The 24288-nt window shown below is 38.4% G+C and overlaps 1 protein-coding gene across 5 annotated transcripts in view; it reads right to left on the bottom strand.

Moving 5' to 3' along the window:
• Positions 1-1540: 1540 nt before the first annotated feature.
• Positions 1541-24288, bottom strand: part of LRP2 (LDL receptor related protein 2) — a 134374-nt gene continuing 111626 nt past the window's right edge. For 4 of the 5 annotated variants that reach the window (XM_049806542.1, XM_049806569.1, XM_049806560.1 and 1 more), the window contains 14 exons: positions 22343-22486; positions 21391-21556; positions 18794-18922; positions 17813-18033; positions 17203-17379; positions 16350-16469; positions 13975-14065; positions 11055-11122; positions 10779-10899; positions 8143-8272; positions 5767-5886; positions 5564-5671; positions 4267-4338; positions 1541-3197 (listed from right to left, as the gene is read on the bottom strand). In XM_049806542.1, the coding sequence (XP_049662499.1) occupies positions 3036-3197; positions 4267-4338; positions 5564-5671; positions 5767-5886; positions 8143-8272; positions 10779-10899; positions 11055-11122; positions 13975-14065; positions 16350-16469; positions 17203-17379; positions 17813-18033; positions 18794-18922; positions 21391-21556; positions 22343-22486 (1829 nt within the window). In that variant the 3' untranslated portion in view covers positions 1541-3035. The remainder of the gene's footprint in view (positions 3198-4266; positions 4339-5563; positions 5672-5766; positions 5887-8142; positions 8273-10778; positions 10900-11054; positions 11123-13974; positions 14066-16349; positions 16470-17202; positions 17380-17812; positions 18034-18793; positions 18923-21390; positions 21557-22342; positions 22487-24288) is intronic. The other variant, XM_049806551.1, reaches the window with a different exon arrangement.

Raw genomic sequence — 24288 nt, 5'->3', positions numbered from 1 at the left:
CATCGTACTCTGTTACTATGCAAACAGAGTATCCAAACTTATATTTTGACTTTCTTCCTAATATTACTATAGTTTGAGGAAAATATTAAAAATAATATACATTCACGTTTCTTTTGTCCTCAGTGTACTTTGCAAGTTAAAAGGATGATTATTTCCCTCATTAGATAAAACAGGCCATTAGCATATGCTATGGCAAATTAGCTTGACTGTACAAAGAGTGTGTTCAGAATGGCAAGATGTTAGTTGAGGTTACTGTGCCTCTTGTACACTAGTTCTATCTGTTAAACTGTTGGCCAGAGGCTGACAAACTGGTGTTCCTAGAGATATTAAAATTGAAGGGGTAAAGGTTTTATTTGCTAAAGAGCTACACTGGTGATTAATCATTAACGTGCAATTCAATTAAGCTTAAAAAATACCATGTGCAGGTCAGAACTCCAAATGTAAGGAAAGGAGTTTCATCACTCTCTGCATGAGAGAGGGGGCGTGTGTGTATGTGTGTGTGTTTGTACATGCACAAGAAAGGGACAGAATGTAAAAAGTGTTTAGTAACCTTTAAGTCATTGAGGTTTTGTTCGCTGGCAAAGGGCTTCAAAAATACATTTATTTTACCTCATTTCATGATAAATACCTGCAGAGAGATAGTTCTACCTGGCCTAACAGCTGTAAATAGAATGTACATTAAAAAAACAATTGTATGATTTATCAGTCCTATAGTGGCAGATCACAGAGAGGTGCTGAAATCTCAAAAAAAACAGCCGACTTTGAAACAGAATGAGTCCAGAACTCAGAATCCAACCAGGGACTGTCCTCATAAGAGAAAAAGAATACAAGTGAAAAACTAAGTTTGGAATAGAATCTAAAGCTAATGTTGAACAAAGAACCAAAACCTAAATTTTATATAATCAGAAGGGTACATTGTGGTATTCCACTGAGAGGAAGAAGCCCAGCTGAAGCTTAGGAATCCTTCACCATCAGGTATGTTAAACAATCAAATCTACATACTACCTATCTATACAGTGTCCCAGGGATGGTTTTCTTCAACATCTGAAAAGTTAAAATTGTTATAGGGGGAAAAAAGTATCTCTGATACATGGCTGACATATTAGCAGTTTTCTCCAAAACTGGTTCCAAATGTTTCTGTTGACAAAGACTATTCACAAAACTGATGCTACTTTTTCCTGTGGTATGCAACCAGAGGGGAGTCTTGTGGAAATGTTAGCCCTGCCTTTTCTCTTTAAAAACATTGTGAACTCTCTCCTTAAGAACAGCAAATTGCCTTTCAAAGCAATCCTTTCTCATAGCCTTACAGACATGTATGCTGTGTCTCAGATTCTAAGGAATTTTCTACGTTAAAGCACTTAGATATGGAAGTTAATTGAACTAAGATTTTAAATGCTTATGTCCATACTACCTTGACAGTCTCTTACAATCAATAATAAGAGTTTCCTATTTCAAGGACCAGTTTATTTAATGTGTGTGGTGGGCAGTTTTCACACTTACAGTGATATGATGTCAGTGATGCTATATCAAGAACTTTAGATAGTTGTGTGAAGCAGTAAGCACTATTCTTATTTGACTTCAGATAAAGCACTGTTGTTTTCATCTCAGAGTGCACTGAAGTCTCCACAACTGAAAAAGTACATGAAACCTTGACACAAAATATGGAATAAGGATGTGATAAAATAATACATTTATTAGATTTATTCAGCAGCATCATTTTCCAGTTGTCTTTTCTAATCAAAGTATGTTACAAAGTAATTATAAGCATTCTAATTAGAAATAGTATATATCTTGAGAACTCAGATATAAAACAATCAAATAGCAGAAGTCTCAATGATTATAACTTTAGGAATCTTTAATTTATATGACTAGCTAGCCAGGAATGCTAAATAACGTGTTCCTGCAGTGGTACTTGGAGTTTCCTCAAATGGTTCATGTTGTGGAAACTACCTTGGCTGATTAATAGAAAAGCTAATAAGATGTACAGTAAATTCTGATGGAAGGTTATAGAAATAACCAGGTAACTACAAAGTCTGCATTAGTAGAAATTGTTTCCCTTTCTATTAATGTCCACCTCAGGAAATAAATAGTCAATAAAATTAAATTTTCACATTTAAAAACCTGAATAATTTCTTAAATGAACCAATATCTCTCATATTTTGCTGTTTGAAAATAAGCTGTTATACAAATCTAGCTATGTCATTTAACACTACAAATTACTTCCAGAGACTCCAGCCAAGAACAGAGCTATTCCATCGATGAGCAAGAGAAAATCTCATTAAATTAAGTACTCAGGGCACTAAAATCTAAATATATCAGATCTTTTTAAGAGCACTATTAATGGAATGGTGTTAATTGGAACCTAGAGGAAAAGTATGTGTCTTATGGATTGAGAGGAAATTATTTTATCTCAGGCAGTTAAAATACTATAAGAACAACATTTTGCACAGGTAACTATTCAGCATAATGATGCTGCATTGACCCTTCCATCTTTTGTTTAACACAAGATAAACAGAGACACCCATTTTTACATACAGTAGTATATAATAGGTGGTAAAGGTGCCCAGAGCACCAGTAGAAGTTTTAAAAGGTGCTGTTATAAATATATACTCTAAAGATCCTGTAAATCAGTAATGTTCCTCTATTTGCCTTGTTTGGTTCTTTTTTTTTAGTTTAAGCATTTATATAATGAATTTATCCCTAAAGATATGACCAATTGCATACAGATTTCTACTAGCAACATCACAGAACAAGATAATCTTTCAAAAATTTACAAATGTACAATATATTTATAACATTACTTTCAGACAGCTTCAGTGCAAAGATATACATATAGTACATCATGATAATTGTTCATAAAAATAGAAATTGGCATTTGTCAAAAAACAAGGCATAGTTTCAACATACCTCTCCAGCCATCGGCTAAGAGATGTATATATTTTTATAAAGCATTTGAATGTGAACCTTACTCTTCTGTTTATAAAAAATATATGTGCAAATGGATGTGTCTAATTTTCCCTAAATCAGTTACCTAGTTATACCACAGAGTCCTCTTTAACAAGATTGGCGGTGTCTTTAAATGTATCCTCTGTTGCTGTATAAGCTAATGGTTGGTCTCTCTTCAGCGTAATCTTGGGAGGCAGTGAAGGAGAAGGGGTAGGGACATTTTCTGTGTCCTGTTGCTGTTCCTTTTCCATCTGAAACAAAAATTCAAGTTTAGATTCTAATGTACAAAACATCCAACTTTAACTTTCAGAAATGTTAAATAAATATCCAAGTATTTTGCTAAAGTCAAGTGCCATGGCATAAGCTATTTCTGCAAATCACCACCTATAACAAAATGAAATGCTAATTTCACCTCAGATGGTACAGCTGAGTAACTATACTACTACAAACTTACTCCACACACTGGGACTTCTATTTTAATGCTTAATATCAGGACTAGCTTGCTATGTCTATATGCACATACATGAATGTAGATAACATTGGCACTACTACTGTTTGTAAATAGTTACATTCATTAATGTCGGGAAAATGAATCCCTGGCTTCCTGAACGTTCTCTCTCTCACCTTGTTCAAGCATTAGAAACCTAAATTCTTCACAGAAGGCAGCTAGTTCTAGTCACGTGACTGTAGGACTGAGATTCTTAAGTGATTTAGGCTATCTGGAAATTTTAAACTGTAAGATGAAGAGGGCTGGAATTACTGGCTTAAGTCAGTAGAACTTCAAACCTTCATACCCAAGTCAGGGGAGAATTGCTCCAGCAAACATACCACCCACTGGCACACCATCTTAAAAGAACTGTCTCATCCAACTGTATGGATGAAAAAAATAGGGCTGGTGCTATTGAATTTTTGTGCAGTACTGAAACCAGGACTGAGAGGGCAGAAATAGACACATCAGTCCTAGTACAATAGCCTCTCACTTGCGCTGGGTCCCTGAGCTGTGCCAGAATGTACCAGCAAGCTGAAAGCAGCTCCTGAGATCCTGGAGCAGGAGCAGACTGCAGTGCTTGGGCTGGGAAAGCAGATATGTGGGCAATGCAGCTGTGCTGCCTGAGCTGGATACCTGCTGAACACCTCATTCTGCACAAGACTTTACAACTTTTCTCAAAACTTCTTCAGTCCTACCTTGACCTGGGCTGGAATTTCTGTGCTGCTTCACTTAGCAGCAGAATCTACCCATAATCTTTATCCTATGAAAGCAAGATCAAAGTCCAACGGTACATTAGCTGAAAAATAGAATTATACAATATCAAGCAATACCTCCGCATATATTGGGTTTTCAAAATTAGTGTTTTGTTTCATTTTTCTCTTGAAGAAACTCCACTTTGATTCCTGAAACATAAAAATTATTAGAACTTTACATATTTTTCTCACAACTTCTCTGGAAACTGTTTTTGGACTTCATTTGCACTGACTGCTAACTCAATGATTTCAGCTGGATATTCTTACATTACCATGTTGTAATTCTAAGCATGGGACCCAACTTTCTTTTCTGCTAGATAACCAGTTATGGTTATTTAACTTAAAGCAGTATTCACAAGGCTAGGCCAGAAGGCAATAAAAATTACTAAATTAATTCAAGGAAGTCAATCATTCCAGAAAAATAGGTCAAAGAGGAAATAAAGTCTGGAAAACAACACAAAAGAAATTACTGAGGGACATGAAACTACAACAAAAGGTTGACAGAGCTGTCATTTCAAAGCTCATCAGAAGTGCTTTTTAGTGCACAATGTGTGAAAATGGTCCTGTAAACAAGCCACCATCAGCTCATTCAGATGGATTTTAAGGCAAAAATATATCTTGCATGAATCAGAATAATCTAGATGAGGCAATACTTGATCTTGATTCGTCAAATGTCCTGCAAGAACACATAGAACAAATGTCTTAAATGTCCTTGCTAGCACTTCTAAATATGGTTAAAATTACAAATAAATGTGATAAAAGACGATGACAGTACACTGACTAAATGTCTTATTTCAATTTTCTGTACCAAACCCTGCTGGATTTTCACTGTTGTAGACCAAAATGTAATTTTTTGGGGGTTTTCTTTTCATATTTTATAGGGGAAAATAAAAGAAAACAAACATACACTCTGCTGCTTCTATCAAGGTGTAATTCATTAGGTGTTTACAAATAATTGTTAGAAGTCCAAAGTAAAGCCTTAGTTACAATAATTTCTGCTGGGGACCAATGACAATTTTTAGACTAGTATCTGCCCTCAAAATGAAGCACAAACGGTGAAAGGAAATTTTCTGTTTCATCTATTCACTTCAAAATAACTGGGTGGGCCAGGAAGAAGAGGGGGTTTAATCCAGATAGATCCTTACTGTGTGCCCTGGGCAATTCCATGCTTGCGCTGCTTTTCTCTTATCAAACTGTTCCTGACTAGCTCTTGTAAATATGGTTCAGTTAGTTGGACTCAATGCAGATAATGTGCCAACTCTATGGCATTAGTTAAAGACAACTGAAACTACATTGCAGCTTCCCTAACAATTCAATTTTCCTGATCTGGAGCACAAAACAACCAAGGCAGCCTCAGAGCATTTCTATGTCCTACCTGAGGTGCATCTGTACTCTGAGAGGGTTCCTTTGGACTAGCAGATATCACAGAGGCATACACAGGATTTTCAAAATTTTCATTTTCCTCACTACCAGCTGCTGCTACCTGTAGGAGGAGAAGGAAAATCAACATTATTCAAAGAAGAAAAGAAGGTCATAAAGGAAAATGAAGGGTGAAAGTCAAGCCTAAGTTTTTCTTACGTGTGTTGGCCGAACAACTGTAACTGCACTGGCTGTGCTGGCTCCACCATCTCTGGTTGCATACATCGGATTTTCAAATGTGATTGGCTGTTTCCCTGACTCCACTGCAAAGTTTTCATTCTATGGAAAAAAAAAAAACCAAAAAAAAAACCCCCACCAAAACAACAACTGCAGTGCAATAAACACCTCCATACTCCTAGGAATTAACTTACAGTCCAGTTCTTCATCTCGGGCAATAACAAATGTTTACTTTCAAATAGGCTTAGACAAAATCTAGCATCTGTTAAAATCATAACATTAGTTTACCATTTATTATTTTACTCCCTGACTTACCAGCCTGGACCATTGACTGTTCCAATATTATCCCATTTCCTAGCTGGACAAACCCCGCCCCCCCGTTTCAATAATTGACTCAACGTATTTTATGATGTGGAAGGATGACTCTCACAAATCACACCTTCAACAGGGAAGAGATATCAAGCATAATCCCAAAATAAATATTTCATTTTAGAGATGTCAAAGTGGCATACAAATTAATAAGCACTATCTGACATATAAAGGAATGGGATACATTCATTTTGTCCCAGCAGGGAGACTGCTATATTTTTGAGACAAGACAGTAAGTGCATACCCTTAGTTATAACATATGAGTTACGTCAGAAATAAAATGTTTCACAGTTTTTTAGCATAACTTTTATTGTGAATCAATGCTTTGCCCATGCATGAAGACCACTGTGTGGATAGCAGCTGCTTCACACATATTGTGCCAAACCCTGAGCTGCAGCTATGGTACACAGCAGGTGGGAGAGGTGCTAAGTATTTCTTAAGAAAACATTTACTGCTACATAAGGATAGCCACCCAGGGCTAGCCAGCTAAGCATCAACAAGTAGAAGGGTAATGAAAGCAAAACCCCACCCAGACTCACTTGTCCTGCTCCTTGTCACAGCCCCATCACAGGAATAGTAAGGAATAACATGGGAATAGTATATCAGCTAGTTCTTTAAACCTGTCTCATTTCTACAAACCATTGTTCATGCCATAAGGATTCATGCTTTGTGTTATCAGAGTGTAGGTCTTGACCACATAGTAAACTCTTGTCAGCTCCCCTCAAATTAGCCTAGCTTGGCTAAGAACAGCCACACTGAAAAATATCAACTCCTGCATATGTGATGTTAGAGTTTGAGGAGGCACATCCCACAGTTCTTCACTGCCGTAAACCAAACCCTTTGAATTCTTTCCCAGTGAATGATACAATTGTTTGTTTATACTCTGAATACATAGGGAGAATTAATGCCACTTAAGTAGAAATAGCCTGTATCCAGACATGTTATTAGCAATGTAAAAACTGCATCAGTTGGACTTCAGTATGTCAATATAGGCCAGAAAATGGAAAGTACCATAAAGTTTTTCATGCATGAAAAAGATTTGAGGTAATATTCAAGCCTAAAGCTCCTTTTCCAGTATTTACCAAAATGTTCATATGGTTATTTCATTACAAAAGCTGCCTAGTTTTAATGAAGAGTGTGTTTCTTCATCTAGAAAAAGGTCATATAGATATATTATGAACTTATCTTCACTAGCTGTGTCATTTCATATTAATTTACTGTCAGTTAAGTCTGTAATTTAACTTTAAAAGTTTAGGGAGTTTCCAGCATAGACTTTGCAGGAAGTGCTTATTATTTAAACATACCTGTGATCTGTTTCCTATAAGTAAAAATCTTTTGTACATTGTACTTCTTGGGGTAAACAGGGCAATATTTTTTCCAAGGAAAAACTAAACAGTACAGGAAACGCAAGGATGTGCTATTTCGCAGAAGTGCATAACAAAACATGGATGAAGTAGAGTTACACTTTATGACATCCCCAAAACTATTAAACATGATTTGTTTAAACTTGCTAAAATAAGAAACTGTCCAATTTATAATTTGTTGCACAAAGTAGTGTATCCTGTGGTTAGGCCTGAGTTTTACCTCTTAAGTTTCTAACACATAGTCTGGATTTGAAAACCACATATTTTAACCTGTTCTATGGAACACAAAGACCCTCAAAAAATTCCTTGTTATAATATTTTCATTTGCCTATTCATTCTCTGTACATTCCATGAATATGCTGAAATAGATAAGGGGGTAATTGACTTAATTTCCACCATAAAAATCTTGAGAAAAGTCACATTATTTTGAAGAACAGGCTACGATTGTCCTTGACTTCAATTTACAAAAATCTATTTCAGGAAATTATCAATCAATGTTCACTTCTTTTTCTAGAACAGATTTATCATCTCACTATCTTTTTTACATAAAAGACTTCCCTCTATCAGCTAAAAATGAAACTAAAAGAACACAATTCAAAAAAATTATTTCAGAACTAAGCCTTACCATTTGCATTGCTCTGTCTATAGCAGAATCTCCTCCAAAGCCAGAGACTCCTATGTCCATACTCTCATCTTCTCCAGATCGGAAAGTTACCCCATTACCATTTTCAGTAGATTTTACAAGACTGCTTAAACTACCAAAATAAATAAATAAATAAAAGGAACAGATTACACAGAAAAAGAGCTTATAATACAAACTTTTTCTAGTTGTTCTTCTAAGCATAATTACCACTTGGTATTCTGGAGAAAAGGAGGCTGAGGGGAGACCTTATCGCTCCCTACAACTACCTGAAAGGAGGTTGTAGTGAGGTGGGTGCTGGTCTCTTCTGTCAGGTGGCTGGAGATAGGATGAAAGGAAATGGCCTCAAGTTGTGGCAGGGGAGGTTTAGATTGGAAGTTAGGAAAAATTTCTTTACTGAAAGGGTTGTCAGATATTGGAACAGGCTGCCCAGGGAGGTGGTTGAGTCACCATCCCTGGAGGTGTTCAAAAAGCGAGTGGACAAGGCACTCCAGAACATGGTTTAGTGGGCATGGTTGACAGTTGGACTCGATGATCTTGAAGGCCTTTTCCAACCTAAACAATTCTATGATTCTGTGATTTTTGCTGGCTGTAAGCAAGCTAGCAAGGGCACCAGAAGTAGTATTCCTGCATTAGTTCAACAGTCTTTTTAACCTAAGTCTGCCCATTCAGAATGGTCTCAACTATCTTTATGTGTGCTCATGTAGATATCAAATGAACTCAATGAATTACAATTCCCCCAAATTTACCTACATTTTGACCACTCTTACTTCACTGTTGATTTACAGACAAATGCATGAATCCACTCAGTTACTCAAATTCATTGAAACTGATTTTAAAAAAATGCAGCTGAAATGGCATACAAATTTGTGGATGTAATTCCAACACCACCTATACTAAAAATATTTATGCATGCAAATCACAAAGATACCTACAGGATACTGTTTTCATATAAGCAAATGTTCAATCTGCATATAGATTTATGGTAACCACAAGTGCACGTTAGATTCACATGAGAAATATTGGAAATGGGCTGAAGGAACACTGTCAGGCTCAAAATAATAGGAGCAGTAAAAGATAGTATTGAGTAGCCAAATACAGGACCTTCCACACAAAAATCCGGGCATGCAACTCCTCGAAAACATGCAACTACGTATCCACTGCAGTTAAACTTTGAGTTCATTTTGTCAAATTTGCCGAACTTGAAGGAAGACAGAAGCATTGAAATATTCTTTCCATTTGTGTGTCTTGTTAGAGCTGGTTATGCTAAAATTTTGCCTGCAGCTGGTGCGTTGTGCACACACTTTACCAGTTGGCTCCATGGGCATCAGCTGGTTCAATTTAAAAAAACATAAATCTTAGCTGTAATTCCTGTACACGGACAAGTTCCATGTTAAGGGCAACAGCTAAGCTATGGCTTGATTAACTCTGCAGTAAAGGTATGAGTTAACAGTTTAAAGACGGATTGAGCAATGGCAGCACTAAGGTATATTCATCGCAGAAATGAAAATTGTGAGTCAAGCCTCACAGACAAAAACCTGACATCTCCATTTCACATGGCCTCATAACTTATACGAGAAGTATTGTTGAACAGTAAAGTTCAAGTCAGTACATTAAAATTTCTACTTGTTCACTATCTGACGATGCAGAAAATTTCCATTCAAGAAAGCAAGAAGCAGTGAATTTCAGTGAGCAGCTTAGGGATCTCTTACAAACTCTTTGATCTGCAGGATTGATCTGCACAAAATTTTTGCCCCAATTTAACTACGTCAAGTCATAAATAAATTTAATTATTTCAGTGTAATCCTCCAGTGAGGAAGCAGTTATAGCTACAGCTACATTACTGATTACAAAGATTTAATTACACTGATTTAAGAGCTACTACTGTGAAATTGGTGCAAAGACTATGAAGATGCAGCTTTATGCCTTTAAAGACACAGAATTTGCTTAAAGCTAAAAAAACCCGTGAAGCATCATATTCTGACATCTTTTTTAAAAAAATTAATTTAAAATCATTACAAATATGTTTTCTTCATCTTCCTTTGATTTAAAACATCACATGTTTTTGAATGATATTTCATAAAGCTGGTTTTCACTGGACAGTACGACTGTCAGGAGAGCAGGAACCTATAAAAAGCCCAGATTTCTCAGGCACTGGAAGTAGATAGGAGTTCACTATACATGCCCCATATTATTTTTAAACTGATTAATACAGTGTTGCAGACAAGCTCAGCCTTTCAATGTTAAAAAGATCTCTTTGCCAGAATCACCTTCTGACAAAGTTTTATAAAAAATTCAAACATATGTAACTATGGTCTTTTGTATCTTTTTGAACTGACTATCCAGTTCCAGATCTGGTAAACAGTCTTCTATATTGCTCATTATTTAAAAGCTAATTTGGAATGTAGAAGAGTTTTACAATAGTCCTTTATTACAAAATAATGATCAGTTATTATATTGCTTGGAATCAGAAATCCACTGGAATTGCCGCAACGCTGCACTTCCCGTATTCCAACAGAATGGGCACATGGCAAACAAACCAGATTTTTCAAAAATATTTAGTAACAAACATACATTTTAAGTGCACAGACATTCCAGCTGTGAAAACCTTCAAAACATACCTTGGTAGTTTGGGAAGCGCTGGCAAAAGGGAGCCTGTTCGTCTGTAGTTAAAAAAGCCTCCAACTGCTAACACTCCAATTATTATGATTAGTACGACTGTCAGCAAAACTGCTACTGCTGCTGTCAAAGAAGAATAAGCAAACATTCAAGCAAGCATAGCTCAGTGTAAAAAAGAGCTCAGAGAATTAGAAGCTTGATTCTGAACAGGTATCCTAGTGAGATATTATACATTCTTTAGCTCAAAACATCAAGTGTAATATATACTTGAAGCTTACTTGTTCCAGGAGGCACTCCCTTTGACAATCCTATTTCACAATAATTCCCAGTGTAGCCATAAGAACACCTGTAAATGTAAGAAGGACAGCTGACCAAATGGCTTTTATTAAGTCTAAGATCTCAGCTTTATTATTATATTCTGTAATGTTTATCTACATGCTCAGTAATTATATATTTCACTGACTGTAAATATAGTATGTCTGCTATCTTCATAGAATTAAAAGTGGAAATAAAACGTGCTGAGTCAGAAAACTAGTCACTGAAGTCAAAAGATTTTGTTTCAGTAGAGCATTGGTGGCACCTAATGGCTGTTGCAAGCTACATTTACTGAGCATTAATTCTCTATTGTTAAAATTTTCCAGAATGATAGAATCATAGAATCGTTTGGCTTGGAACAGGCTTTAAAGATCATCTAGTTCCAACCACCTTGCCATGGGCAGAGACACCTTCCACTAGACCAGGTTGCTCAAAGCCCCATCCAACCTGGCCTTGAACACTTCCAGGGATGGGGCATCCACAACATCTCTGGGCAACCTGTTCCAGTGTCTCACTACCCTCACAGTAAAGAACTGCTTCCTTACATCTGATCTAAATCTACCTTCTTTCAGTGTAAAGCTATTACCCCTTGTCCTATCACTACATGCCCTTGTAAAAAGTCCCCCTCCAGCTTTCCTGTAGGCCCCCTTCAGGTACTGGAAGGCTGCTATAGGCTGTCCCCGGAGCCTTCTCTTCTCCAGGCTGAACAACCCCAACTCTCTCAGCCTGTCTTCATAGCTCCAGCCCTCTGATCATATTCATAGCCCTCCTCTGGACTCGCTCCAACATGTCCATGTCCTTCTTATGTTGGGGGCCCCAGCGGTGAATGCAACACTCCAGGCAGGGTCTCACAAGAGTGGAGTAGAGGGACAGAATCACCTTCCTCTACCTGCTGGTCACACTTTTTTTGATGCAGCCCAGAATGCAAGTGGCTTTCTGGGCCGCAAGTGCACATTGCTGGGTGATGTCGAGCTTCTCATCAACCAACACCCCAAAGTCTTCTCCTGGGGGCTGCTCTCAATCCACTCATCACCCAGCCTGTATTTGTACTTGGGATTGCCCCAACCCATGTGCAGGACCTTGCACTTGGCCTTGTTGAATTTCATGAGGTTTGTGCAGGCCCACCTCTCAAGCCTGTCAAGGTCCCTCTGGATGGCATCCCCTCCCTCCAGCGTGTCAACCGCACCATACAGCTTGGTGTCATCAGCAAACTTGCTGAAGGTGCACTCAATCCCACTGTCCATGTCACTGACAGAGATATTAAACAGAGCCAGTCCCAATACCAATCCTTGAGGAACGCCACTCATCACTGGTCTCCACTTGATTTTCAAGTCATTGACCGTAACTCTTTGAGTGCAACCATACAGCCAATTCCTTATCCACTGAGTGGTCCATCTTTCAAATCTGAGTGGTCCATCTTTCAAATCCATGTCTCTCCAATTTAGAGACAAGGATGCTGTGTGGGACAGTGTCAAATGCTGACCAAATTTGTCAGGCATGATTTGCCTTTAGTAAGCTGTGTTGGCTGTCACCAATCACCTCCTTATTTTCTGTGTGCCCTAGCATAGTTTCCAGGAGGATCCACTCCATGATCTTGCCAGGCACAGAGGTGAGACTGACTGGCCTGTAGTTCCCTGGGTCTTCCTTTTTTCCCTTTTTAAAAATGGGGGTTACGTTTCCCCTTTTCCAGTCGGTGGGAACTTCCCCAGACTGCCACAACTTCTCAAATATGATAGATAGTGACTTAGCCACTTCATCCGCCAGTTCCCTCAGGACCCACGGATACATCTCATCAGGTTCTATGGACTCATGCACCTTCAGGTTCCTTAGATGGTCTCGAACCTGATCTTCTACAGTGGGTGGTGCTTCATTCTCCCAGTCCCTGCCCTTGCCTTCTGCGACATGGGCAGTGTGGCTGGAGGACTTGCCGGTGAAGACTGAGGCAGAAAAGTCGTTGAGTACCTCAGCCTTCCCCATATCCCAGGTAACCAGGTCTCTCATTTCCTTCCAGAAAGGGCCCACATTTTCCCTAGTCTTCCTTTTATCACCAACGTACCTACAGAAGCTTTTCTTGTTGCCCTTGACATCCCTGGGCAGATTTTATTCTATCAGGACTTTGGCTTTCCTAACCTGATTCCTGGCTGCTTGGACAATTTCTCTGTATTCCTCTCAGGCTACCTGTCCTTGCTTCCACCCTCCATAGGCTTCTGGTTTGCGTTTGAGTTTCTCCAGGAGGAATTTGTTCATCCATGCAGGCCTCCTGGCATTTTTGCCTAACTACTTCTTTGATGGGATGCATCGCTCCTGAGCTTGGAGGAGGTGATCCCTGAATATTAACCAGCTTTCTTGGGCCCCTCTTCCCTCCACAGCTTTATCCCATGGTACTCTACCAGGCAGATCCCCAAAGAGGCCAAAGTCTGCTCTCCTGAAGTCCAGGGTAGTGAGCTTGCTGTGTGCCCTCCTTGCTGCCCTAAGGATCTTGAACTTCACCATTTCATGGTCACTGCAGTGAAGGCTGCCCTCGAGCTTCACATTCCCCACCAGCCGCCCTTTGTTGGTGAGAACAAGGTCCAGCATAGCACCTCCCCTCACTGGCTCCTCTACCACCGTAGCCTTGGTACAGCCTTTTACTAGAATCTTCAGAGGTTTGCCTTTCTGGGTTTTCTGTTGTTTTGGGGTTTTTTCCAAACAGAAGCATTTACATTGTTTACTTGCTGATAGTTTTATGTGTGTATGTGTTTTTCTGTGATTGTTACAAACATGCTACTGCAGATATATGATATCTTCTGAAGCATTTCCAACACAATTCAAAATGTTAATTGTTTTGTGAGACTAAATCAGCATAATCTGACCCAGGACTACCCTAACAACATACTGACTTACTTGCATTTCGGAAGATTGCTTTCATCTATATAGCATGTTCCTCCATACATGCACCTGCATGCTGGTGGCATTGTGGGAGGGGATTCAATAGCTGCAAAATTCAAAAGCCACATATGTGTTATCAAGACATCTTCAATAAAAGAAATACTACCACAGAGCATTTTATTTATCTCTACAGAACTTGCATATGCAAACTCACAGGCTATTTTTCAGAAGCTTTGCTTTTAACAGCACATGTGTTTGCTCTTATATTTATTTTTCTGCCAAATTAGCTGATTTTAACTAAAGTAAAACCTATTCTCAGAAATAATGACTTATTCAGGAAAAGTAGGTGTAGACAACTCAAAAGCTGTATGTCCCATCACTTACTTTTGCCCGTGCAATGCAGCCCACCACCACCTTTCAGACCTCTCCATTCAGAAAGCAGCAATACTTTTCTGCTTTGCCCAGACTCTCCCATCCAACCAGCTGTAAGTTGCACAGAGAGGGCCAAACTGTGATGCATTTACTTATGAAGAAAAGCAGCGGATGGAAACACGCATGAGGAGGGCCCTCTAAACTCTCATACATCCTGACAGTGAGAACAAGAGGTAAACCCAAAGTCCTCAGAGTTTTCTGCCAGTACAGAGCTCAGGCTGATGGCTTGGCACCAGGTAGTGCAGAAGCCTGTCCTTCATCATGCCAGTGCCTCAGCTGCACTTCAGGAGCCCTGAGGTGCCCAAGTGGCTGTGCTGCCTGAGCTGGCCCAAACACAGAGCTATAAGTGTTCTGATGTTATTCTAAAGATGAGTCAAGTGAAAAAAAAGTGGAAAGTTGTACTAGCCTTCTGTAAGACCTCAGGATATGTTGTCAGAAAAGTGTAGTTCACATAGGAAAAGCTCTGGATCTTAGATAACATTATAGGCTATAAATTAAGGATGGACTTTGACAGTCTGTCTTACACTGATAAGTTAGATCGTAATACTTTTGCCATAAAATTTTTATCAGCCAGAGGTAGAGGAAGTCTGTTGCTACAATGTTCCTCACAGGTAAAACTCCCTTCAAGTAAATGGGATACAAAATGGGGAAATGCAGAGGTCTTACACGCTGTGTTTCTCAGTAGCTGCAATATGGGGAAAGTACCAAATAAACCAAATGTATATACAAAAGCTATGTTTGGTCAGTATGTCAATTATGGCAGTCACAATTCACTGGCTAAAAAAATTTGCTTAAAGCCAAGATAAAAACTGAAGTTAAAAAATGGAGATGGCACTCTATATCCTATTTGCCGTCTCCTCCCTTTCCTCAAAATAAGGTCAAGCACAGTTTTCTTAATTCCCCGACATTTTATGTAAATCAGTTTCATCAAAGAATAACAAATGCAGTGTCCTTAGAGCAATAAATGGCAAATAGCAAATGCAATCAAGAGTGTTATTGATCCCTAATTTGAACACGTATTGCACACTTCCATTCACTATTACATCATATTACTACCTCCTCTTTCTGCAGCTCACGTCATGTGGCAATAGGAAAGAGCATCAACAATTATAATGTAATTTATAGGTAAGGCAGTGTAAAAAATTATGACATTTTCTCTTTTAATGCAAAAAGAAGAGAATTTGGAGAAGATTAACAATAGAAAAGATGCCAGCCATAATGTTATAAAGTATACTTTATTAGAGATACCTTGCAAGGACAAGTACAAGGACATCTGGCTACCACCCACATCACTGTAAGCTAAGAATGCAGACTGTCAGGTAGAAAACCAGAAATCCTGCAGTGGTATGCTCTTTCTTCTCAGGAAAGGATGAGCAATTCTATTGTATTAGCACTCCTGGAAGCACTGTGGGGGCTTTGCTGCAATGCAACAACCAAGCACTGAATTCTAGTACTTAAAAGGCTTTTCAGTGTATGATAATTATCTAGAAGTTATCTCTGTTCACGCTGTGAGTTCTGTAAGCTTTGTTTCAAGTTTCTATTGTATTCTATCAGACTGATCAAACAATACCTTGTACAGAATTGTAAACATAATTGTAAACCACAATTTGTCAGAAATTCTCTAGTTCTGAAATCAACACATTTGAAAGCAAAAGAAAAAAATATTGTGGAATTTCAAAACAAAAATCAGAAAACGTGACCAATTTTGCAGCTGGGTCTGGACTGGTTGGAGTGATATATCTATATCCATTTTACAAATGACATGCAAAGTAATTAAATGAAATGCACAAGATGACCACAAATCAGTGATGGCTGAGAAAAAAAGCCAGATGTCCTGACTTACCAACATCTATTATATCAGTTAGCTCATTCCTCCAGATTTCTAATTCAATAATGCATTTGTATTCCTAAAGAAAAGCTCCATTTGCTTTCATTTCCAGTTTGACAAATTATTGTACCTGCATCACACTCTGTGCTGCTGCCTTCTATGAATCGAGTCCCTTGAGGACAAGTGCAGGTGTACCCTCCTGGTCTCAGCAAGCAGAGGTGGCTGCAGACATCTTTACAAGGATTAGGCACTGAAAAACACGTGATAAAGGCAGTTGAAGAAGCAATGCAGCACATTCCTGAGGTAAGGCAGGGCAATTCCATAGTCAGTAGTGTATCTCAGCAATATCACACACCAAAAATCTAAGCAAGTCTGGATCCATTTTTTAAAACAACCGATGCCCAAATACCATACTTATATCAAAACCCTCTCTCTGCCTTTTCTTACATTCTTAAGGGAGATACCACGGCTGCTGGGAGCCAGTGTAGCACCAAGAAGAAACTGAACATCTCCAAGCAACATGGAGCTTTCTGATTCTGAAAGTCAAAACACTTTTAAAGAGGGGTATGCTGGATGTTCCTCTGGACATCCTCCCCTGCGATTACTGTGTACATGTCATAGCTGAAATAGCCCCCTTGGAGGCAGTATTAAATGGCCAGCACTTTGTATGTTATCAGGATAAATTCATATTGTGACTGCCACCTCTATGACAACTCCATGATGGAGGGGAAGAAGGGAAAGAACAGGGTCATAACGTAGAACCAAGAGACTTTAAAGAGCAGCGTGTGGTATTCCACTGTTGATTTCACTTTAGGTGTGCAGAAAATACTTGCCAGCCTCTATTCCATTTTTAGATTTTCAGAAATGAATATTATCACATACTGATAGACACATTATCAGAAGACTACTAAGCTCTTTGAAGACGTCAATACCAGCTTTGATCTCATAGCAAGGAATGGCTCACCAGGATGCTGATTACCCACCTGACTGATTGTATCTGTGCTGGTGATAGATGCGCACTTGAGTAAGCCACGGATTTACAGTCAGCACTTTCACTTTTTCTCCACTTCCAAATTTATCTTTCTTCCAGACTTCTCCTCGTTCTTTAGCTATCCAATATAAATGGCCTTCAAAAACATCAAGGCTGTATGGGCTGCCTACTTCTCAAAGGAACCAAACAATAGATTGTCAGCAAGCAAATCTCTAGCAGGAGTGATAAAACTGCTGTTCTTCTTCAGCTTAAATATATAATCTAATTCTTTCATTTTAAGATATTTGCAGCTTTATCTGTACATCCTCATGTGCCTGCCATTTCATGTCACTGTAGCTGCAGACTGCTTAATAAAATACATAAAAAAGCAAGAATCAAATTTTCCACATTGTCCCCTATTTGGGTCATGTAAATTACCCTCAGGGAATCTAGTTACCAGGCATCATGAACTCTGAGCCATTTATCCCTGTAAAAAGGAGGAGAAAACACTACTAAGACTTACTGTTTGAAAAGCTCCCGAATCTAGCCCCACTTGTTAAGTCCAAGTGCTTGTTAGCATACATCTTGGTTACTATTACACTAATTGCATAATAAATTCTTACCTCCATGTAATACTATGGTTCTGTCTGTCCCATCAGGTCTCATGGATTCAATAATATTTTCTTTAGAATCACTCCAATAGATCCTGTCATTGTTCAAATAATCAATAGAAAGACCTGTTGGCCAGCCAAGGTCTTCAGAGACCAGAGTTTGTCTGTGTTGTCCATCCATCCAGGCACATTCAATCTTTGGCTGCCTTCCCCAGTCAGTCCAGTACATGAGCCTGAAAGGACAGAACCAGAATTTAATATGGTTCAGAATTTGGTCACTGTGATTATCCTTTGGAGTTTCATGGAAAAGGTCAGTTGTGGAACTGCAACTTATGTTTCACAGAAAAGTCACAGAGTTCACTGAACAAGCTTGTTTCAAGCATAGAAAATAAATACCAAAAGAAGAATGTTTGCATCTTGTGTCCTGATTTGGAGAGAGAGTGGTTTTAATGACAGTTTCTCATTCTCAGTGGAAGAAAAATGACTGTGAACACTGAACCTCCATCAGTCACGATAAAGCTGCAGAGCTCCCACATCAGGGACCTGTGCTGCTTTACTCCAGCTGAGAGAAGCACATGCTGTGATATCTGGTCATTCATCGCATAACACAAGATGTAGCAAGCACAGCTGTTGAATGTACCAGTGCATTTACATTGCTTTCCACTGTGAAGGAGTCTATGTCTGTATTGCTTGGAGCTGGCAAAGAAACATTCCCATCATTTTCCCTATTTCAGTAGTAACAGAGAAATTCGGTGGGCACACAATACTGTAGAAAGGAGATTTTTATTTGACCTACCTGGTGTTGTCACCAAAACAAGCACCCATATGAAATCTAATCCCAAAATACTTTCCCATGTACACAAATTTCCTAAGATTAGTAAAGGGAAACTCCAGAAAGCATTCCCTTAGTCTTTCCTGTAAAGTTTACCACTGCATGGTTTTTTGGTATTGAGTAGCATTGAAAATAATTCTGGGAAGTCCTGTAGTACTTACCCACGTTTTGGATTGACAACAATAGCTGCTGGTTGATCCAGTAGAGAAAAGATAAGCCATTTTCTGTACCGTCCATCTAATTTTGCCACTTCTATGCGATTAGTCCCTGCATCAGTCCAGTAAAGATGTCTGAATTACATAAAACACAAAACATTCCAAAAGTAAATAGATTACACTTGGGAGAGGAAGAAAAAAATATTTTTAAAAAGAAAAGCTATATCAAACCCAAACAAAATCAATATAATGAAGCTGCATTGACTACATCTGACCTTTTTCAGTCTGGAACATACAGACACTAAATATAGGTGAGTTTAGCAAATAGGATCTATCAGCTCACTAGTTTTCTCCTCTAACAAAGTTTCTGCAGCTGCCTCTGTTCCCTGTCAAATAATCTTCATTAAAGGGCTACTGAGAACATTCACTGTTACTTTTAAGGTGGTTAATAAGCATCTTTAAAGATTCAGTTTTCCAGGAGACAATGAGGTTCATTACAAATAAAAATTTATTTACCATGTAATTTATACAGCAACTCTGAAGGTATCCAGCTTATTAGCCCACAGCTCCTCTCTGGAATTTTGTCTTATGACAGAGATGTTAGTGAATAAATTGTTACCACATCAGACACAAATGCTTTTAGTCCTTACAAACAAGGCACTCAGTCTACTCTTCCTTGAATTTTGCTTTTCTTTATCATCATGGCTTTATTATTTTTTTGAGCTTAGATAGTAAACATACTCATTATTATGTACTCATTAATCACACAGTGCCTTCTGATAGAATAAATTATCTCATAATTGGCTTGGGAATGTAAGAAAATACTGTCATTCCTATTTTGCAGATGGGCAGAAGTCTGTGTCTCAAACCATGTGTAGCAGTTTTTAATATAATGTGCAGACACTTAAATAAGTTTTTTAAAAATACATTTCAACATTGTTCTGGAATCAGTGTAATACTATGTTTGAAGTGTTGAAGATGCTAGCCTCACCAGGATGCTGGTGATATATATCCTTTATCCTTGCTCTCACAACCATAGAGATTTGTGATGAGAAATTCAGACACTCCCTTCTGCCCTCAGAAACACTTGGTTTTCCAAATGGCCTGCAGTTCACAAAGCAAAGAGCAAAATAACCTGAAGGCTAGCCCAGACCTTAATGTATCTATCCGATACTTAAAAACTGCTGGAAGGAAAGATACAATTTTCCATTTCTTTTTTTCCGACATGACTGGCACAATTTTTCAGGCTAGTGAATTACTTCAGTGAGCCAGACTGTCTTTATCCTACTCTAGAAATCAGGGTGACATACTGCATGAGCAACTCCATAACTATTTCATAGGATACAACATCTAACATAGCATACCTCACCTAACACAAAGAGTCTAGATAATGAAAGCTACATATCAGGCCCCAAACTGGAATAAGTCTTTTCCCAATCTTTGCCTACTTATACAATAGCTTTTTGAATCATTAGAAAAAACCCCCTCTGTTGCCACAAACACAATTCAGAGTTAAATGCTACCTAGCTGCAATCCAGATCTTAAGCACCTTCCAATCATATTTTGATTGACACAAAAGGTAAAGTATTCATTTACTTAGTTGATAATCACGTGACAGAGGGGAAGCAGATAACTAAGCTCCTTTTTTGATTTTTCAGCTTTCCAGGAACATCATGCTTTACTACAATTTTAACATCCTCCTTCTTCACCCTATTGACTCCGTTACCAGGAACTTCCAAAATTTGTCAACAGTATAGAGAAGATTGACTCATCTCTATAACCTCTATCCATTCAGCTTCAAAGAGGATCCTGACTACATTTCATCATGTCTACCTACAAACGTCAGGATCCCCTCAATATTATACCAAACGAACTATAGCTATGCCTTTACACACATCCTTTAACAGTTACACTGCAAATAAGAAATTATACCATTGACTGAGTCAAACTCCCAAAAGTCATGCCTAAATTTCTCCCAGCTCTTCTCCAAGGGAGGGAAAATAAGCAGTGATCTCATGATTTCTAGGATTAAGTTAAAAATTGCCCTGGTTTAGCCTAAAATAATCCACAGCCAACAAGAAGGAGAAAAAATTCTGAGACAAAATTACAAAAATGTAACCATTTTCTGAGAAAACACATACATTCATCAGACTTCAGAGCTGCTTCTGCTTTGGAATTAGTTCATATAGCACAAGGCTGGTAACAAAGGAGCAAAGATAAAAGACAAATTCCATTATGGATTGGGGAGGTCTCCTTCCAACAGCCAAGAAAGCTCATTCCCTAGAGCTTACCTGAGTCTTCAAAGAATAATCCACCTGACATGAAGGCCAGTGTATTATCACTTTACTGATGCACAACTGATCTGCCAGTTGTGGAGTAATGCAAGTTTCCTCAGAGAATATGTGATGCAGTCAGCAACATGCATCTGACCTATTAACCTGCTGTCTGGGCAAACAGAGCTTACTATATTCTTCTGAACTAGCTTGAGACTAGATGTCTTCAAAGACAGTTCCTAAGGAAGAAAAAAGTGGATTTTGCACTGCCTGATCAGACCCTTGACACATTCAAGGCACAACATTTTTCTAGCTTTTCAGTGCACTTACCTTCCAACCCAGTCAACAGCTAACCCATCAGGATTAACTATGTATTTGAGATTCAAGTCAACTTCCTTTGTAGGATTGTTCCTACTGCTGTCAAATGTGGGCAGATAAGCACGTTTGATGGCTCCAAACTCAGAACCCTGTCCCAGAATGCTGAAGTACACAATACCTTCAAAAAAGATGACAAAGAGCATTTTTAATGTCTAGTTATTCCATATTTTTGGAAAATTCTAATCTTTCTCAGGCTCTTACATGAAGATACAAGACCCATTTATTTATGAATAACAGAGTCTTCTGTTCAATTAAATTACATTGTGTTAGTGTGTAAATTTTTAAGCCATTCATCATAGGTAAGATGCACATCTAAAATCATCTTGATCTAGATTATCAAGAAATATGTATCACATTTTCAAGAGTAAAGCTTAGCTCTGAAGCCTTTGCACGTGATTTTGAGAGTAACTTAGACCCTCATGGCCCTAAGGAGCAAGTATGGCCCAGGACAGAGGCCCCATGAAAAAGGCAAAAGCCAGGAAGCTGATAAGGAGCCAAAGATATAAGCTAATACAGGGAGCTACTGGCCATTCCTGCTTAGTATTAGTTCTTGCAAGATTTGAGCCAGGTTTGGGGACTGTTAGAGGCAGAAGAAAAGGAAGAGGTTCATTTATAGCAATCCTCTACTACTGCATAATCCTAAAGAGCCACAATTCCATAGCTGAACTCACCAAAACAAAAGGAAAAACAGAACAAAACATAGCTAAACTAAATTAAAGCATTAAAAGAAACTACACTGATGCTGAAGAATTATTAGAGGGGACGGACACATTCAACCAAGACCTGGGCAGTTAATCTAATTTGCTTTTGATTTCCAGCATAAATTAAATACCTATGCTGCAGAAATGCATCTTTTTAAACCAACCATTGCATGGTTGACTATTAATGTTCTACACATACTCACTCAGGCCTATCCCTTCAGGGTCCCAATCATAATCCAGAGCTTGGATGCGCTCCTGGTTATCAATATAGTCAGAGTACTGTTCTGATGAGATATTGTATCTTCGAATCCGCACATTATCTGGCAGCAGTAACAATGGAGGATTACCTGGGAAATGATCATAAATTTTACTTTCATGTATTTCTTTTTTTAGAAGAAACAGATGAAAGTCACTTCTAGTCAAAACTAAACTGGAGTTTTCACAAGTTCTGTCTGCGTAAGAACCAGAAGGAACACAGGTCACTTCTAAAGCTTCAGAGCTATTCAAACTTCTTGGCTTTGCAAAATTCATTAAAACCTCTGGCAATGCTTACCGCTGAGGATAGTATTATCCTTTTCACCATAGATTTTGTGCAGTAGTAATCATTAAGGGATAATTCTTTAAAAATTCTTAAACATTACGGTGTTGGCATATCACCACCTCACATATCAAAAATAGAATGCTGTTATACATTATGTGGTTCAGCGGCCCCCCCCTCAAAGTAGAGGAAACAATTTTGAAAGTACAAATAAATTGCCAGTACCTTGAGCCATGACCTGTCTGAATTCTTCTACCCGAAAGTCTTTAAATCCTAATGTCTCTATATTGAGATGAATGTTCTCCTACCCACAGGTTAACATGGGGTTAGCCTCAATACTCTAATAACTTGACTACAGGGAGTATCAGTCCCACCTGGCTGATTCTGCTGGTGAGAAAATTTAATTTTTCAGCTCTTTTACTAAGGACAAAGTCTAGTTGGGAGTCCTAGACTCAAATCCTAGGCCTTCTTCCAGAGGAGAAGTTCTCCTACATTAATCACATCTTCACAGAGCCAATGAGAAATGACAAGGCGTTCAGCTGGGAAAGGAAAATCTCATTTACCAGTGCCTTTTCCAACTAATAACGCTCAATTTCCTATGAATCGTTCATTCAAACACAACCCCTTCCCCCTAAGTCATGCCCAACTATGGGAGAATAAGGCAAGTGACTATTCTCTAACGAACATACAGTTCAGTGTAGAAATTGACAGCATTTCCAATATATATGCTATTACAGGAAAAAGCCTACTGAAAATGCCTACTGATCAGGCCTGCAGCACACACAGGCAAAGGTAGCCCTCATTTATGAGTGCTGTGAGCTTGTACTACAAAGAGTGGTAGAATTCTGGGCGTACACAAAAGTAGAACTTTAGCCACAACAAATTTCATGATGTTATCAGCTACAATCATGTTATCTTCTATCACTTAGTCTTGAAAACTTCGGGTAACTAGATGCTTCCTGAATAAAGCCTATGAAGAAAGGTTTCAAAGAACTATATTTCTGACACAGGCACATAAAGAGGCAGCCAGGCAGAAACTCAGGTACAAATGTCATTTTTTATTTCCAGTCTCATGCTCAACAGTAAATAAGTGCTGAATCAGGCCCCTGGACTGGAAACCTGGAGACTTCATTTTCTTGTATCATTTCTCATATTACAAATAATTTTTAGATTTCTAAACCTCCAGCAGCATGCAGTTTTGGTCACAGGCATTCTGTTCTGAAGATTTTACTATTTGACTAGGCACAGCACATTTTTATTATGTATCTCTTAAAGCTGTTAAAGTGTAAGTACTTTTCTAAAAACAATATTGTTTCTGCCTTTTATATAATACTGCTGCATTGTCACTTTTTTCTATTTTCTTCAGTTCTTTATTTTTACTATTCTATTAGTATTATTTTCTGAATCAACTCTCTACCTATTCAATGACTGTCATACCACTGTAGTTACTGCACTGAGCTATGATAAAAAGCTATTGATTGACATTAAACATTGGCCAAAGTCCTTCTGTTTGTGTGCATCAGTCCATGAACAATGAATGGTAATCTATCATCAAACTGCCTTTGATTTGTACCAGTTTAATGCAACTTTCTTCTGATGCATTATTTTGTT

Source organism: Accipiter gentilis, chromosome 1, assembly GCF_929443795.1.
Source record: "Accipiter gentilis chromosome 1, bAccGen1.1, whole genome shotgun sequence".
Taxonomy (NCBI): domain Eukaryota; kingdom Metazoa; phylum Chordata; class Aves; order Accipitriformes; family Accipitridae; genus Astur; species Astur gentilis.
Note: the sequence above shows the minus strand (reverse complement) of the source record. Positions and strands in the feature narration are given on the sequence as shown.